At 37.6% G+C, this 18516-nt stretch overlaps 1 protein-coding gene across 1 annotated transcript in view; it reads left to right on the top strand.

The window, feature by feature from the left end:
• The window catches only part of KCNH1 (potassium voltage-gated channel subfamily H member 1), a 179978-nt gene that overhangs the window by 93691 nt on the left and 67771 nt on the right, over positions 1–18516 (top strand). The window contains exon 10 of the mRNA XM_042894006.1: positions 8321–8517. Coding sequence (XP_042749940.1) covers positions 8321–8517 — 197 coding nt within the window. The remainder of the gene's footprint in view (positions 1–8320; positions 8518–18516) is intronic.

The following is an 18516-nucleotide window of genomic DNA, read 5'->3' as shown; positions in this document are numbered from 1 at the left end:
GCTCATTCTCATTTTTTTCCCCCTGTTTTTAAACCAATAGGACTTAATGGAAACTATTCAGGTTGTTGATTTATTTATTTATTTATTTTTTACATTTAGATGTGCTGTAGCTTTCCTCTAGCACACATCCCTGAGTTTTTAACCCTGTAGTACTTATCTGCTCTGTAGCCTACTCCTACAATACCAGCTACTCCTACAATTTTGCCTTTTCATAGTTGAAAAAAAGATAATGATGGTAATAGAGCAGAGTGGTTAAAATGGCTGAATGTTGACTGCTGTGGCCTTGACTGCCGTGAGTTGGAAAAGTATTGTCCCAGCACCGTATGCTTCTCAGAAGATGGTTGTACGTAAGGCATCTTCTGAAAGAGTTGAATCCTGTGCCAGAGTGCAGACAGAAAATGGAAGGGCTAAAATATTGGGTTTACTCTGCCATCCCTGAAAGTGATGGTTCCCTGTGCCTGTCTTTAGCACTTGCTGCAGAATCCTGCATGGAAGCAAAAAGAGATACCAGGACCACATCTGCCTGCCAGTGTATACAACATAGGTGTTCACCTCTATTCCTGGTATGCTTGTCAAGAAATGGTAGTTCTCTTTCAGTCCAGGTGGGAGAGGCCACGTGCTTATATTTCTTTGCATGGTGTGTGATTTTGCTATCAGCTGGCAGGTAACGTATGTGAGATAGGAAGGAAAATTAAGGGAAATTCCTAGCTTATTTATTGTGAGCTAGGAAAATAATTGCCCTGCAACTGCAAGTACAGCTTATATTGTTATTCCTTTTGCTGTCATCAAAGCTGAAGGAAAATGGTAAAATGTAGACAGTTACATAATCATGAGAATAACATATGCAGTAACTATGTGTCAAGAGTTTTTAAGCTGGATCTGACTGCATTATTTATCGCTGCTAAGGGAAAACAGGTATATCTAATCTAAATACTTTTTTTTTTTTTTTTACTGGGGAGAGGCTGCATATGATGCCCATAGACTTGCTTTTATGATCACATGTGTGTTGGAGGAAGTGAAAATTGAATGTCTCTAATACAGATCCTTTATTGTTATTTACAAAGCTATAACATTGACGAGATTGGAGACTGTGGTTTTAACATGATATTGTAGGAAGCCTGATGTGCTATGTTTTATTTTAGCAGGATATTAAATGCTCCATTTACTTTGTGTGGAGAAATTCCTGCTGATTTAATCTTATCTAATTGCAATCTTAAAGGAGCATTATAAGAACAATTGTTTGTTTTCTTCACAATTGTTTTAGCTTACTCATCTAGCTGTAAGCATTTCATTCAGATGGGGCTTGTTTCAGATTTTGGTAGGACAGATTCCATCCTGATAGGACAGTGCAATTTGTAAGGGCAGCTGTACCAGAGAGATGAGGGTTTATTAGAGGAAAAATGGCAGTGCAGAAGTGCTGTCTGTCTTAGGCCTTCTCATTGGAAGAGTTTTGCGTCTTCTATGCAATCACATGGAAATTTCTTCCTTCAAGCAGGCTTGAAGATGTTGAATGTTGACTGCACTGAGTTTGGTCTGCTATCTTTTCACTATACCAGCTAACTCACATTGCCTTAAGCTATGGTGCTTTATGTACAATTCAGAATTTGTGTGCTTTGAGGCCTGTTGATGTTTAATACCTAATCTTTGAAAAAAAAAATCCTCAGTTCTTTTTTTTTTTTTTGCTTGAGTTTTAAATATATGTAAAATTTGAATAAAAAATACTAAGCTGCTGTGCTCTTAGATTTCAGAGGTAGATGCTGGATTACAGTTGGTAATATATTTTTCTTAATATTTTCAAACACGGTATCTTACATCACTGTATTGTTTGTGCTATTGAATAACGCTGTGTTACGAACAAAGGTTTTCTTTGGAAAGGAGTGATTGAAATTAAAATCTAGCTTTATCTTCAGTAGTTCTATTGTGCTCTTTGTATTGTTTAAAGCTGGTTCATTCAGGTTGACATAATAGGCAGATTGGACATATTGCATGTTTCTGTGAAATGATTCAATGAATATCAACTGAAGGAATGTCTGCATAAGTCTGATTTCCTCAATGCCTGCCCAAGCACGTTATTAGCAAACAAACCAGAAGTGAAGATCATGCTAAAATTTTTTAATAGACACCATTTAATTGTGGCATAAAAGAGGTCTACGTTAATGCAAAATTCTAATTTCATGGGAGAGGTAGAAGCAGCATGGAAATTTTTTGTTGCAAAGTATAGGTTCATTCCAAATAATGATTTTGGAGAGAGAATCTCTTATTCCAGTACTCAAGCTATTTGGAAGAGAAAGTATGGCTTGACATCAGGAGTTGATTATTTTGAGAATTCTGCCAGATACTACCTGTTCAGTGTCTAGTTTCCAGTAGAGCATTAAAAGTAGGAATTACTATGAAAAAGCCATTGTGCACTAGTATCTATAATGATGGAGCTGTACATGCATTGGAAACACAGATTTATAAAACACTTGATTAATGATCTACTGGAATACATAGGGAGAAAGGGGCTCACTATGCATAGAAGCTTCTGTGGCAAACATAGCACTGCAAATTATATTACTTTTTCTATGACTTCATGATTTATTATGACAAACTAATGCAACTTCGCATAACATGGCTGCTACTTTTAGTCTAACACCACCATGTGTGAAAGAAGGCCCCTTTTGAAGACAGTAATGCCTTGCAGGTTCCTGGCAGCAGTGGCTCATTGGCAGCCAACATTGAGATATGGTGGAGATGAGACTCCAGTATGTTCCTTGATATGGAGGATTTGGAAGGCTCGCTCACCACAATTGTATACACTTGTATACCTCTCTCCAAATAGAGGCATGAAGAGAAGACAATAATTAAGCCTACAAATATTCATGGAGCACTTGCATGTTTTACTTCATTGCCTACAGGTTTCAAAATATTGTTTTTTTTCAGAGGTATGTTTCAAAACATTTATTCTAGAGGGCAAAATCCAATTCTTTAAACTTTTGTGAAAGCTTTTGTCTGAAATTGAAAAGAAAAAAGAGATTTTAAAATGTAAAGGTTTTAACCCCGCTGTTGCTTGAAGCTTATAACATAAAGCCTGTTTCTAAATCACTGGAGATAAGAACCTCAAGGATGCTACAATACAATCCTTCATGTAGGTGTTTTGAAGTAACACTGTTCATGCAATGACAACACAAACTGAGCTGTATTTTTTTTCCATTACTTAGCAAATGCAAATAAATTCAAGTACATTTGTGACTCGTTATTTGAGCTGGCAACTTCCATGTCTTCTGAGCTTGGTACAAACTTGTCTTTATTACGACTTTTTATGGTAACTAGTAAAAAGCAACTAAGGATGAATGATTCTGATGCAGCCTCTTGGCTTTTAGTGAGGAAATCTTGCAGAGCTCAGCTAACGTCTTAAAGCTGTTCTTCTTATCACATTAAGTCAAATATCGACACATAATCCATACTCTATTCACAGAGACAAATAAACACAATAATAACAATAGAAACTGTAGCTGTGACTAATTCATATGTTGTTGCTTCTCATCCAGTCCTTTGAAATAAATACTTCCATTTTTTTCTTGTAGTGTTCTTCAACTGAGAAAATTGATTCAGTTGTGTAGTAAGCTAACTACAACACTGATGCCAATCTGTGTTTTAAAGCATGAACAGATACAGTGTATTTCCATTTGTGCACCTCGCAAATCACTGAAAGTGCAGTTTGGGTTTTTTATCACTGTAACAGTTCTTTTGGTTTCAGTAGGACTGATACTTGGGCTTTTTTTTTTTTTCCCTTCCGCCTTATGGAGGAAAAGAGTAATTAAGTGCCTCTAGTTAATGGAAAAGTACATTCTCAGTTGGTTGTTCGATTACTATGACATGCTTCAGTTTGAACTCGAGAAATCTTAAGACAGTCTAAAGTAGCAGGTTGCTCCCATGCATCACCTCCTGCTGGCTGCAATGTGTTGGAGGGCCAAGCTACTGACTATGCAGTGGCTGTTGGATTGCACAGGTTGTTATGGGGACGCAATGCTGGGACAAAAACTGCATGTTCCACCTTGATGCCAAACTGTAGCTCTAGTTTTTTTGGCTGACAGTTGTTCTTTGCCTAAAACAATGCACCATCCATAGGAAATTTATTTTTGCTGTGATGCACTCTGGGGAGCAGTGCTGGGAATCTGCTTGTGCAGGTGCTGCAGCTGCAGTAGATATCTGATCAGCATCACAGATAACAGTATTTGCTGACACCAGATTTCCAAGATATATTTGGTTCTGCATTGAGCAGTGTTTGGTTCTTTTGGGTTGTGTTGGGTTTACTGAGACCATGTCAGATCACGTTTTGTCTACTGTTCAAACATGCTGATGAAGGAACAAGTCTGGAGGGGACCTGAGTCAGACTGGTATTAGCTGCTGCAGCAACTATTACTATTGATTTGGGAGTGATTCTGAGATAAGTACTTTGGTTGATGTGCTGAAAATCCTTGGGTTGGCGTCAATGCCACAAACATCCATGCTGCCTTGGAAGAAGTTTAATATACAAATCTCTGGCCCCTTCTCCCTACCCAGCACTTATTACCTGCACCTCACCAAAATTGTACCATGATACTGAGACATCTAGAACCAAGAAGTGATCTAAGCGTTTTTGTCACTCGAGATATTCCACATGATGTTTTATGAATAGTGTGGAGTATCTTCTATTTGTGAGCTCTCCAATTTCCTGTTGCAGTACAGCAGAAACTAAGAGTTGTTCTAGTAGGCACATCATGGCAGTATGGCTCAAAGTGTGAGCATAGTTCTGTTCCTGAACAGAATCAGCAAAACACTAGACTAAGTTGCAGTATTTAGATGTTCATTCTGAGTGCTGGTTTTTGGAGGCAGAGTGGATGTGGATCTTTTGCCTGACTCTGTCTGAATTTGCAGTGGTAAAGAGAAATTCTAATTTCTCTTTAAGATGAACATCAAATTTGATGTAGAGGAAAGACTGGGAAAGAATAAGCATGGAAACAGAAGATGCTGGTTATATGAAATAATTCTTTAGAGTTTAATTATATCAGGGTTGGGGACTTGTTATAATTAAACAAGCAAACATAAAAGGCAGAAAACTGTTTGGTTTTCCAGTGCGTGCTGTGCTGAGAGTGAGAAGGTCCTCAGCCCACAAAACCGGCAGGGAAATTAAATGATGAATAGTGAAAGCTTAGATCATCCACTTTAAGCATGATTGATAGGTAGTGTTCCTGGCAAATGTCTGGAATTCTGGGAGCTGGGAATGAGAAATGCAAAGTACTGACAAATGGCCATCTGCATTTCTCTGGCTTTTTAATCTTTTTTCAAGGTGATGTGTATAACTTGGAGTTATGTAAAAAAGGAGGTTTTTGACTCGGGTTCTCTAATGATGCCTTAGACTTTGCCAAACACATTCTGATGAGTTTAAGTGTTAACCTTGCTCTTCTTTCCAATTGCTGGTGTTCTTGATAGAACAGTTTCTTTCTTCTATTCTCGTTTTTCTAAGTGATTGTTCTTACCTTATGGAGAACGTGTAAGCAGAAGGACATTAAGTATGCATCATTTAAAAAATGGACTTTATAGAAGTAAAGCAGTGTGATGCTTGTATGTCTGCATTTCTCTGGAAATTTGACTATTATATGGGATTGGTTTTATCTAGAGCTCTAGCAATTAATTTCAAGGAAATTGTTGTTAATTGAAAATAGTACAGCTTCTTGCTTTAGCTTGCTTTATTTCATAAAATGTGAGGCTCCTGTGATCTGACTCAGTTTTTGGTCCATGCATTACTTGTAAGCATGCATCCAGCAGATGTACCTCTTCTGTGTGCTTCTTGCCACAAGTGGGAACCACCTGCAGTGCCCTCATTGCAGAGCAGAGTTCTGGGAGAGCTGCAAAGAGCAGGAGGAAACTGGAGCTGCTGGCACAGGTGAAGGGCATGACTGTCTTCATACATTATGTGGGAAGCAGTTAAATTTGTGAAAAGATAAAGCCTAACTAACTTGTTCATTGTGTTTTGTTTCCTATGTACACAGAGCAACACAATGTTTGTAGTTGCATTGTATTAATTAGATTTCATGTTGCTGTTGGGCGTTAGAATAATTATTGTGTCTTTTTATGATACAAAACCTTCTCTGGAGAGATTAAGAAATAGCCCTAGATACAAGCTGGAATTTCTCTCCTTTATGCTTGGACTATCTGTTCTGACTGTTGCTCATCAGTGACAGCACATTTCTATACTTGACAGTTTTCAGAGTGTTAATTAGAACAGTTGTTTAGCTGATTGCCTGGAAGATTCCAAGTAAAAACATATTTATTCCAAAGGCAAACAATCAATTTTTACTAATGAAACATATTAATTTTTATGGTGCATAAAAGTCTTTTCATTTCAATTTTGTATATTGTGCGTTCGCCTGTCTAAATGCTTTAAGGATGATGTACTATTTTGACTGTGTGGAAGCTATTTTTGTAGGCCATTTTTAATACATCTACTGAAAAAAGCGTGCACTTAAATAATTGAAAACATGAAAAGTCAGTGCCATTAAAAATGAAAAGTTACTGCAGTTACCTGTTGGGCAACCACCATGTTCCACGATATGCAACCTTTGTAGTACTGCTAGATGTTGATGCTGCCCTGTGTAAAGCAACAGCAGTAGAAAGGATGTGATTATGGTGATTATGGTGCTTTTGCCTAACTCTTTGGGGAAAAACGTGTTTACAGATGGCTTCAGTGTCTGTATGCATTTGAAACTGAAAGGCAGTCTACACCATTATCAAGCATTCAGGGAAAAACTGGTCCCTGGCAGGTGGAATGCACAGGCATCTGTGGAGGCTTTAGGAGCACACCAGTATGAAGCCTTGCTTATTGTGCTACGGTGTAGTGTGTCATCAGGCTGAGATAACGTACCCTCAAAGAGAAAATGCTTGGTGTCTAATGGAAGAGATTGTGTAAAGGTTGGATGTAGAGCTCAAGGGCTGGCATGAATGTTCTGGGTCAAATTTAGACTTTTATGTGTGACTACTTATTTGGGGAAAAAACCTAAAAAGGCCATGGTGAAATCAATAAACTAATATATATCTTGATGCTTTGGCTTTAAGAATGACTACAGGCAAATGATTACTTGTGAAACAAGTGAATAACCAGTCCTAGCACAACTTTGTAGACATTATGGATGTATTTCCTTTGTTGCTTTGCCTTAGAAGAGATTTGCATTGGTGATATAACACAGTGGAGATTTAAGAGAAAAATATAATTCAAAACGAGAACAGTGTTGTTACTCGTTATCAAGAGAACATCTGAATGTTCTTACTTTGTTAGCATTGCATGTTGGCAAGCAGAAAAACAAAACAAACAAAAAAAAGCAACCATTACTCTGGAAAGCAGCTGGTAATTTTCTCCTAGACACCCCCCTTTGTGCTCAGCCTGAGTCAGGATGACCAGTGAAATCCACCCTGGGAGCTGCTCTTTGGGCAGATTTTGGAATACCTGCCATATGTTGTAGTGCCCAGATGAGTGCAGATATTCTTATTCCTCAGGATTTCTTTGGTTGTCCCCAGGCTAATAAAGATGGGTATGTAGGAACGTTTGTGAGAAGGTGTATTTTCCGTCTTCCTGTATATAACAATATGAATATTCTTGTCAGTATTGTCTTGATAGTAACTCACTTGTACTCATCTTCTTCTCAACAAAACTGTTATCTTAAACTTAGGTTGTATTATACGGGGACACAACACAAACAGCTACTGGAAGTTTTTTTTTTTTTTTGAGACTTTTACAAGTTGGAAAGCACTAGTGCCATCAGATCTGCTCTTTCGTGCTGTTGTAAAGGTGAACCTTTCTACTGATGATCTCACAAAACAGGCCCCACTTACTTTAATAGTGATGTATAGCAACGTTTTGTTACAGCCTATAACTGCACTGAGTTTATTGACACAACAGTGGGTGTTAGCCAGATTAAGAAAACTCAACATCTTGTAAGAAACACATCAGTTACAAGAAGAAAGGGAAAATGGATTTCCTCTCAGTTAAACTCTTAAAAAGAAATAGGAAGATAATATGAACCAAGACTGAAGTGTTTTCCTTGACTGTAAGAGAAGAATCTTTATTGACAGTTAAAGGGGAATTGTTACATGGAAACACTTTTTGATTGTGATTTATTTTTACAAAATTTTCTCGGCTGTTATAATTAACAGAAAAAAGGTTATCAGTGGAATATTTAAAAGAGCTTGTTTTCCAGCCAGAATGGAAGAACTGTGACTTCATAAGTGAGATGTATGCTCTTTAATATTTTTGGCAGAAATAGCACTGTTATTGAAAGCAACGCTGCTTCTTTTTTTCTAGGCAAAGGAGATGTTTTTGGTGATGTCTTCTGGAAGGAGTCCACCCTTGCCCAGTCCTGTGCAAATGTAAGGGCTTTGACCTACTGTGATCTTCATGTGATTAAGAGAGATGCCTTGCAGAAAGTGCTGGAGTTCTATACAGCCTTTTCACACTCCTTCTCCAGAAATCTCATTTTGACTTACAATTTGAGAAAAAGAGTAAGTAGCTTTGATTTAACATACTATATAAATGTTCACTTCTAAGGTCTGTCTGTATGAAAACCCAAATTGGCTTGAATTGTGACATTCTTCATCACCTCCCTTGGAAGATGTTTTCTCAGACCTTGCCTAAAAGACGTGGCTAGCATATAGAGTCAAAAGGCCATATGCGTTTATTCCAGTGCTTTAGAGAGATCTGGATTATGTACATGTGAAAGTCTCGTATTTCTCTGAAGTGAACAGATTTAAGCATAATTGCAATCTGTTATGCGCTTTTAATGAAACAGAGTTAACTACTTTATTTTGTAAAGCAGCTAAAAAGACATTAGGTGTGTTGCCTGAAGTACAAGGAAGATGGAAGAGAAGGTATGAAATCTAATTATGTAGAATAAAAGTCAACTGCGATCACAATGGGAAAGTAATATGAACTTGGGCAATTCTATCAAGATTTATATCCCTTAGTAACAATCAGATTTTGGAATTACTTTGCCTAATTAATGCTTCCATTTTCTTATCCTTGATGCTTTCTCTTTCTTAATTTCTTCCTGTGCACTGTTTCAAAGTATTTTGTCCAACATGAATCATCATAACCTAATATTCCTTTTTAAATTCTTTGAATTTTAGTTCTTCAATGAACCATTGCTGTAGAAATTGACCATAGTAGGTGTAATTCAGTCACTATGATATTATGACACGTCAAAGAAGGCAACAATATTACACTGAAAATAAGTTGGATCAGGTCTACTTGCTTTAGAAGAATATTATGATATAAGGATACTTGAAATTAGCTGAAGAAATATGTTTGGTAGGAGATTTTTTGTTCCTAAAAACTTCCTTCATGGTAATTTCGGGGTGCCAACTAAGTCCTAGATAATTATACCTGAAAAATTAGAAATAGTTTTGTCTTTGAAGTCTGTTGTGAAAAATTAGCCTTCAAGCCTAGAGTATTACTATTTTTTAACCTAGAATTAGCCCATTGAAATTAAAATAGTGTGATAATGTTTTTCTTTTAGTCTGTGTGTGTTAGCAGTATCACAGAGTTTAGCTTTTCAGTGTTGAGCACCACAGCTTTGGTGATGTATGTATTTAAAACTAAGAAGCAAATTCATAATGGCAGGCTTCCCCACAGAGTGCTTTGTCAAATGGTCTTGAGTTCCTACAGGACAAGGAAAATACCTACAGCTGGAACGAGACTGAGGCATACATCCTGATTAAAACCCAGCTATTCACCTGGTTTTAATAATGTGAGGAATAAAAGGAATTAGTATTGAGTCCTTTGGAGCATCTGCATCACTGACTCTGGCATGATTTAAAATAGCACTATGGGTACTTACTGTAAGGTGGTCTAGGAACGTGTATCTTTTTTTCAGCATCAGTAAAAATCAGAGTAAAAATTCTCAGCGTAGAAGGACCAACTTCCTTGATGCACACAGCAAGGCTGGCAGAGGCATATGATTTTGGCTTTGCCTTGAGCCAGAAGTTCCAATTTTAGAATTGAATGCCTGCTCCAGAAGTGATGTTCTTTCCCTCCATGTTCATTAGTGTAGCCTTTCCCAGTCCATCTTACAAATCACTTTTAAACCACAGTATTGTAGCTCCTGTGCAGTCAGTTTTCTTCACAAAATGTTCCTAGTTAAAAGGTACATCTTATGACAGCAGTTTCCATCCAGTTATTCAAATAATTGGATTGTAATTGAGTTGCAGTCAGCAGAAAAGTGGCAGTGATTGATAGTGGAAGTGAGAGTTTGATGGTTCTAGGTTAGCAGACTGTGAAGTTAATTCTTTTATTGAAAGAAGACCAACTGCAATCAGAATGCAAATGTTAAGTAAATAGCGTATGCTTTTGGAAATGCAGAGAAGGTATGGTACTTTAGAGGCTGGAGAATATGCACATGAAAAGGCAGCTTTTTAGAGTTTGGAATTTAATCTGGTTTAAATGTGAATTTTGTATAGAAATAGCTCCCTGGCTTGTTGCTTCTAGCACTCCTCCTGGTCTATTTCTGAAAATGGAATTTTGCAGAATTCAGATGAACTGGTATCTTTGCGAATTACGTTTGTGATGTACTGCATATCCTTCAGGATATAAATATCAGAATTACCCTTTTCATTTCAATAAACAGTTTCATCTCTGACTCCAAAAGTGTTGAGCTAGCTTGAGGTTATATTCTATGTATTCACAGAATCACAGAATGGCCAGGGTTGGAAGGCACCTCAAGGATCATGAATCTCCAACCGCCCTGCCACATGCAGGGCTACCAACTTCCAAATATATTCATACCGATGCCAAACAAATGGAAAAGCTACTTGGTTGTGTTTTGTTTTGTTTTGTTTTTTTCTTTTTTCCCTGTATGATCTCCTAGGTGTATTTTTCTCTGAGGAGTCCTCATCTTCAGGGTGCAATATGCCTTAACTTGGCCATGGTGCTGTCTCGTTGCATACTGCAGGGTGCTTTTTACCCAGGTTTTGCCTAGCTTTAATAACCTTCAGTGTTGTTTTGCCATGTTCGTGTCTTCTCCTTGGCTGCTGGGTCTCCCCCTCAGGAGATGGGTCACTCCGACCTAGAGCAGTGCCAGGGGAGCAGTGTCCCCCACAGGTACTGGGCTCTGGGTCTGATTGCTAATGACTGTGTTAGAAAGATGCAGCTATGCAGGTATTTAAGGTATCAAAACCAATTGGTCCTGACCTTAGCTCACTCTAGCGCCGGATTTAGTCAAGGTAAAAAGCCTTTTCCAGGCTCTCCCTCCATTCCTTTTTGCTGCTTTCCCTGTTGATCTTGAGCATGTTTCCACCTGCATGCCCCACTTACACCCTGCTAGCTATTGTTGCCTGTCAGGTCTGAGGATTGCCTGGCTGAGGGAGACACCTCCGGTGCCCTGTCCCTGCTAGGCAGACTATGGCATAGACAGACTATGGCTGTCCTTGTGCCAGGAAGTTTCCTTTCACTCAGCATCTCAGCAGACACCAGTGGAATATCCTCCTTTCTGGAACTGTCAGTCTGCTGTCAGGTGACTCCCTGAGCAGTTTCCTCAGGCGTCTGAAATCCCTCACAAAGTTATTAGCTGTCTGGTTACCTCTGTCTGGAACTCAGACTTAGGAAGCTTATTTTTCCTAAAGGAGAAGAGAAAGGAGGCCTTTAATTAACTCCTTCCGCTACTAGTCATTGAAATTTTGATGTAAGTGGAAGCAGGGGGAGAGGCAGCTGCTACTTCTCTGGCTCCAGCATCTTAAGAGACTGAAACTGCAGTCCATAGCTGCAGGTGGCTGTGTCAGCCTCAAGGGTTTTGCAGCTGAAAGGAAGCTGACAGCAAATTTCTCAGTGTGTGTCTTACTCTAAGAATGCTGTGAAATTAAAGCAGGTTAATGTTTTTCTCTCTTTTTGGAATTTCAGACTGGAACCATAGTGTAGATAGTGGGGGCAAGTGACAAAATCATCCTTTTTGAGGCTGTGCGAGGCAAAAAATAAGTGTTATAGATTCAGAGGGCAGCAGGCTGAATGGAGGTCTATTTTTCCTCTACAAATACTTATGCGCTTCTGGATTTCCATCCTGGTCTTCATTGCTCCTGGTTAGAAGAACCATAAGAAGCTTGCATGATAGCTGCTTTTTGTCTTTTGCTTGGGATGAGGAGCCTTCTGTAAAAAAAAGTGAAGGGTCCTAAACAGCATTTGTAAGTGTTTGGGTATTAGCAGATGTTTCTTTTCACGTGTAGGAGCTTTGTGACCAATATTTACTCTTACTGGGTAGCACCACAGTGTATTTGCTCAGTTCATTCTGCTCCAGCCATAAATGATGTTATAGCTCAAATGATCCTGCATGCTACATAAAAGAGAGAATTGTTATACATAATTTATTAAGCTGAGATTTCTCCAGTACGCTATTTTAGCCTGAATAGAGATTAAATGACTAATTTTGAATACTTTGGAGCATCATGATCAAAGGCAACCAGAAGTTAAAATTTGTGTCCTGGAATAAAAGAGTGCAGTGGGATGTAGGTACGTTATTTGGGATTTTGTAAGACTGAAAGGAATGTCAAAGAGCACTGCGTTTTTACAAAGCAAGCATAATTTAGCGATTTGAAACCAGAGCTCCTGCTCAGAAGTTATGTCTTGAGACAGCAGTGATTGCAACAGTGTAGTCTGTCTCTGTGTTGGTGTAAGATTGCTTCTGTACGTTTAGTGGTGTGCATATTCCGTGCAATCCCAACTGTGCCAGTGGAAGGGATTCCCACCATCTCTTTCTACAAGCAATTTAAAAAATACAGTTGCTCTTTTCAGCATTAGCTTCATCTTTCTTCCCTTTAATAATGTAAGCTCTAACTTGAGAGAAGATCTCTCTTAGGTCAGACGTTTCAGCAAGGAATGCTTGAAGCTTTCATTTTAAATCTCTCAGGGACTGGCAGCAAGTTGTTTTCAAAGCCACAATCCGTGGCCTTGTATTTCGTCTTTTCACATGACAAGTTTTCTAATTTTTTTTCATGACAAAGATACAAAATTGGTATCTCAGAGTTCTTCCTGATACAGAAGACTGAGCTGCTGGAATATTTTAACAAAACTTTCTTAAAATAAGTGAAAGGTTTTAATTTAAATTTAATTTTAGAATATTGGATCATTTGTTGATGGATTTCAGAATTATCAAACTGACAGGTTGCTTCTTTCTATTTTCTTTGTATTCACTGAAACATTTGCACAAAGCCCTTTGGGAAGAGCGTCTTGATTCTTCACTTGATTCTTTCGGGGCATTTCATAGCCCTGAAAACCCAGCACACTGAACATGACTGAAATGTTTGCATGGATCTATGAATTGGGTGGAGTGCTAGATTTGATGAGAAGAAAGAGAACGTAGCTATTTTCCCAAGAATAAAATCTTTAGTACTCAACTCTATTCTTTCTCATAGAAATATGAATATGAGGTATTCAGCCCAGAGAACTCCATTACCTTTCAGATACATCACCTTAAGGTTTAGTTTTCAAAGCTTTTGTAATCTTAATTTATTTCTGTTAATTTAAGTCTGTATGGCCTTGAGCCTTAGGGTCCTATGCTTCTGCAGGGAAGGACCGGGCTACAGACAACTGATACAGTTTGTTTAGTGGGAATGTATGCATACAACAGCAAGATAGGGTAAAGTAAGAAGTTCTAAGATTATAAAATTTTCTGTTGATTGTATTAGTATATAATACATGCTTATGTAAATTTTAGCTGTAAACTAAATTGATTGGTGTAAGAAATGAAATGCTTCTTTAAAATATTCTTAATGGCTAATTGCTTCTGAACTGATTTGAAAAATTCATCATTTAAGATGCCTTCTGCTGCTGTCAATAATCAGCAGTTTTTCATATGTGTAGATGCTGCGATACAATGTATGTACAATTGTCATAAAGAAGTAACTTAATATGTCATGAAAAGAAAGAAGTGTATTTCTCCAAAAGGCTATTACATTGGTGAAATTCTGAGAGGCCATTCACCAGTAAAAACTGAAGGTGAGCTACTGATAATAGATATTAATAGCCAACTATAAATAAAACCAATTATAACCACTATAAAATGAATTTTGAATTACAATTCATCAATAACAACTATAAAATGAATTTTGAATTACAATTCATCTTAAAATGAAAGACTATAGTTATTTTGTGAAGTTGGTGAACTGTCTCAAATTATCTTCAGTGAGAGAATATTTTCTCTTCTGTTATCATAGATAGAGAGCTTTTTCTGTATTGGTCACTAAATATTTATGATCACTTGTGTCCTGAGAAATCAATTAGAATTGTACAGTCTGAATTTATAAAATCAGAACTATATTTAAACTATTTCCTCAATGTGCTTTTTAAGTATGGAAATCTATGTCAGTGTTGTGTCAATGAAAGCCATTCCAGTTATATGTCAGTATTTGGGGGAAAAAAAAAAAAGTAGTAAAAGGAACAAGTGCTGGTCCTTCTGAAAGTGAGATTAAGTACTTTATTCATTAATCCAGGAGTAGGATCAACGTTTTCTCACTTTTTATCACAGTTTGAGTAGACCCACTTGAATTGCTCGTGAAAGGTGGTTTTTATTTTTCTCAACAACCCCAAAATATTCAGACAACCCCAAAATATTCAGTTTTAAATATAAAAGAAAGAAATAAAATTTCTGACCTTTTCAGTATCTGAAGTGTTTATAGTCTTTCCATATATGGTAAACCTCTTCTGAAAAAAAAAAAAAAATAGTTAATGGTGAGAAAAATAGCATTTGTTTTTAGAATATTTTAATCTAAAAAAAAAAAAAAAATAGGCTTATATGGTTTTGTGAAGCTATTTTCCTATGAGCAATAGAAAGTTAACATAAAAAATGATTCTCTCATTTTTAACACAAAACCACCCACACCAGTTTGTTTATCCCAGCAAAAGAAAATGTATTACTTTGTTTTCTCTCCTCCTTCACCCACTTAGGGTGAAGCATAGAAAGAGTTTTAATACAGATAAGACTCACTTATTGTGAAGAGTCCTCAGAATAGCTCTGCTGATGCATTTTAAAGTAGATAATTCTAAATGCTGGCTCACCACCTGGAACAGAAGACAATAATTCTAAAGACATTATAGCTTCACCTATACTGGTTGGGAAATCTGGTCTTCATTGTGAGAACAGTGAATGTTAGTACTTCTGTAGGAAAGGGGGAAAAAAAAAGAAAAGGAAAACCAACAAGAACAGTACTTAGTTTAAACTGGCATTATTTTAATTACATAAATAAGGGAAGCATAATATGTCTCCACAAGGGAGACTAGCAGCCACTCATCTGTGTAGTGTGATTCCTGCTTTAAGTATGTATGTGCTGTGCAACACCTGCTTACTTTCAGTGCACTGAGATGCCTCTGTCTGGTTCTGGATCATGCTGGCACAAAGAAAGGAGATGCTGCATGGAAATTCAAAGTTTCTGTGCTTTCTTCAAAGCTTTGATTCTGTCTTTTACTGCAACCAAGTGGCCTTAATTTCTAGATCTCTGTATAGTGGTGCTTGTCATTTCTGTTTGTGTATGTGTGTATATATATAATAACTTGTCTGTCTGTTGCTGAATCTCTTAAGTAAATCAAACAGCTTGTACTTTTTTTCAATTAGCTAACACTGCTGTCCAGGCTGCTGTACGTGCCATGATCTAACATGTAATCTGTCAATGACACCAGTCATGTCAGCATCTCAATAACCTGTGTGCCCTGGTAGTTGTGTTTTTTGATTGCCTTCGCCGTGGCACTGCATGCACTGTACAGCATTACCGAACAAGGTAAAGACAGAACAGTGACCTAACTAATGCCTTTCAATGGTTTGTTTTGTTTTGTTTTGTTTTCCAACTCTAAAATTGATCTCTGATGTCTGTGGTCTGGGAATATAGGTCTGAGAATTAGCTGACTCCAGGACAAACTCTTGCTGAAAGAGTATGATTTCCTGACATGACAGCCTTGATTTTATGGTATTCTCTAAGGTTGCTAAAAGCTTTACTCATAGAACTACTCAATCCATTCAAGGCACAGAAGAAAAAGAATAACTGTGCAGTAAGAAAGTTGCATGGCAAATCTACATCTCTGAGCAATCAAATGTTATTATTTAATTGATCAGGTTGATCCTTTCTTCAGTTCTCCAGTGAAAGGTGTAATAGCTACCCCTTATACAAAAAAGTGAACTTCCAGGAGCTGTTACTAATGTTGTGCAAAGAAGTTGTGATCCCTGCTCCAGACCAAATCCTAACTGTGAGCTCTTGCAGAACGAGCCAAATGAGTTCTTTTCTGCTTGATGAACTTTTTTCTGCAATGAGTTCTTTGTCTGCTTGAGCCAAGTCTTTACACACGTCCTCCAAGGACTCTGATACCATGCATAGAACAACTAGCTCACCTAAAATGTGACAAATGCTGTAAAGGCATTTTAAACAAAGCCATTTCCCAGCTTGATTCATGAACACTGAGAGGAGCCTGAAGTGATGTTATCCCATATGATTGGACACCTGCTATTTTTCCTGTATGCATAACTGAGGATCAGCCTTCTAGTTGCCTTTGAACATGTGTCTTGCTGAGGAGATACAGACAGGACCATGCCATGTATGAGCACCTGAGTTTCAAGCTTGCCTCAAAACAATCCCACGGGTGATTTGGTGTCTAATGGAAACCTGCTTTACAGGCTGCTGCCCATTCCAGTATGACATTGAAGTGTTTGACTGCTGAATGTGAAGTGGAGTAACCATAAGGTGTGGCCTTGTGAAAATTCTTGATTTTAAATCCAGTAAGCTTTAACATCATGGAAAGAAAACAATTGCAAACAGAACTCGATATGGCACTTCTCCAGTTGTACTATGGCCATGGCTGCCCATTATTGCCACAGCTAAGTCAAGTGGTACAGAAGGCTTTGTGTTGGGCTGTGGCTTAGTACAAGAATTTACAGAAATATGATGAGAGGAGGATCGTGAATCACTCCCTCTTTCTTTCTTTCTTTTTTTTTCTTTTTCTTTCCACCAGACAACTGGTTTTGTTATTTTTTTTTCTTGAATTATGTATGATCACCTCTTCAAAAGAAAGGACATTTTCACACCAAATTCTTGCTTAGATTCAGATTTTCAAACGGAAATGTGATACCTGACAGTGATGTAGAGCATTAAAGCCCTGTGCAAATGAATGTGCTAAGTGTTCTTAGCATAGTTTTTATCAGTGAATTGGAGAGGGTACCTATACTCAGCCCTGCCTGACAATGCAGTCATTATTCTCCCTACTGCTCTCACTTTGTTTTTTGTTCTACTTTTGGTTCTCTTTCTGTTTATTACATTCCAAAATGAGGTGTGAATTTCAGTGTCCTGTGTAAGTGCACAGGTAGTTGTGTTTAGTTCAGTAATATCTCCCTCAACAGAAGCCTGCGGCAGGAGACTACTCAGAGTATACTCAATGTCACCAAATGCTCTTTTTATAGGACTTGGAATAGATGTAGCACCATCTCTAGCTACTGTGTAGCTTGACATGAAGTGATCTTAATTATCCACAGCTCAAATATATTGTCTCTCAATTCTATCCTAAGTGAGTTCTGAGACTGAGTAATATTTTTATCAGGAGCTGAGTCTGCTTAAGCAATTTTTAATTTAGTGCAGCATTATGAATGTGAAAAGCTGGCATGTGATTAAGATAGTGCTTGAAACTTGAACAATGTATGGTTTTGTTCCCATACACTTAGGTGTTTCTTCTTTTTGTCACAGTCTTCTGGAGTCTTTTCCAAATACAGAAAGCAAAAAGGTCAACACATACCTTGTTTCAAGTCTTTGTACTTTGACAAACAGCATCTACGCTAACTCCTCCTGCATGTGTCCTTTACAACCACATAGCTTCCGGAGGGTCTCCTTCCACTGATAAAGTTTGCACTTGGTCGTTTCTCCCATATGCTCTGTAACAAATACACTGTTGCACCAAAATTATTAGCAGTTCATTTACACTGAGAATCCAAGAAAATTTCTGCCAGAATCATTTTGTAACACACTGGATGATTTACTTTGTAAACTGCTGGATGCATTTTCTTTGACTGTAAAAGCAGAAATATGTTCCTCTTTTGAAAATGTTTTTTTTTCTTTATTTATATAAACATGCAAAAATCTCAGGACAGTACCTTTTAAAAGAAGTTAACAGTATACCCAGCTCCACTAGAACAGACAAATCTGTTTCTCCAGTCTTCAAGGTTGATGTCTATTGTTAATTTGTACAAAAACTGAATAAATCACGTCAACTCCAGCATTTTTTGCATGGTAGCAGAACCGAGACATATGGCATTCTTCCTCTAAGAAAGATGTGCAATTTGTTAATTGTTTTTCAAGGTTTCACTGTTACTTTGCAGTAACAGGAGAGATGTTATTTATAGCCAGTTATTTGCTTGATTAAAGGACATAAAATTGCTGTTGACTTCCATTATATACCTGAAACTACTTTAGATTGGACCTGAAACTCCTGCTTTGGGGTAAGATACAAAAGAATAGCAGAGGAAAAGAATACTGTTAGCCCTAATAGAT

The sequence above is a fragment of the Lagopus leucura genome, unplaced genomic scaffold (genome assembly GCF_019238085.1).
Source record: "Lagopus leucura isolate 7727_CA_CO unplaced genomic scaffold, USGS_WTPT01 Super-Scaffold_73, whole genome shotgun sequence".
In the NCBI taxonomy this organism is placed as follows: domain Eukaryota; kingdom Metazoa; phylum Chordata; class Aves; order Galliformes; family Phasianidae; genus Lagopus; species Lagopus leucura.
This window is presented reverse-complemented; position numbering and strand designations above follow the sequence as displayed.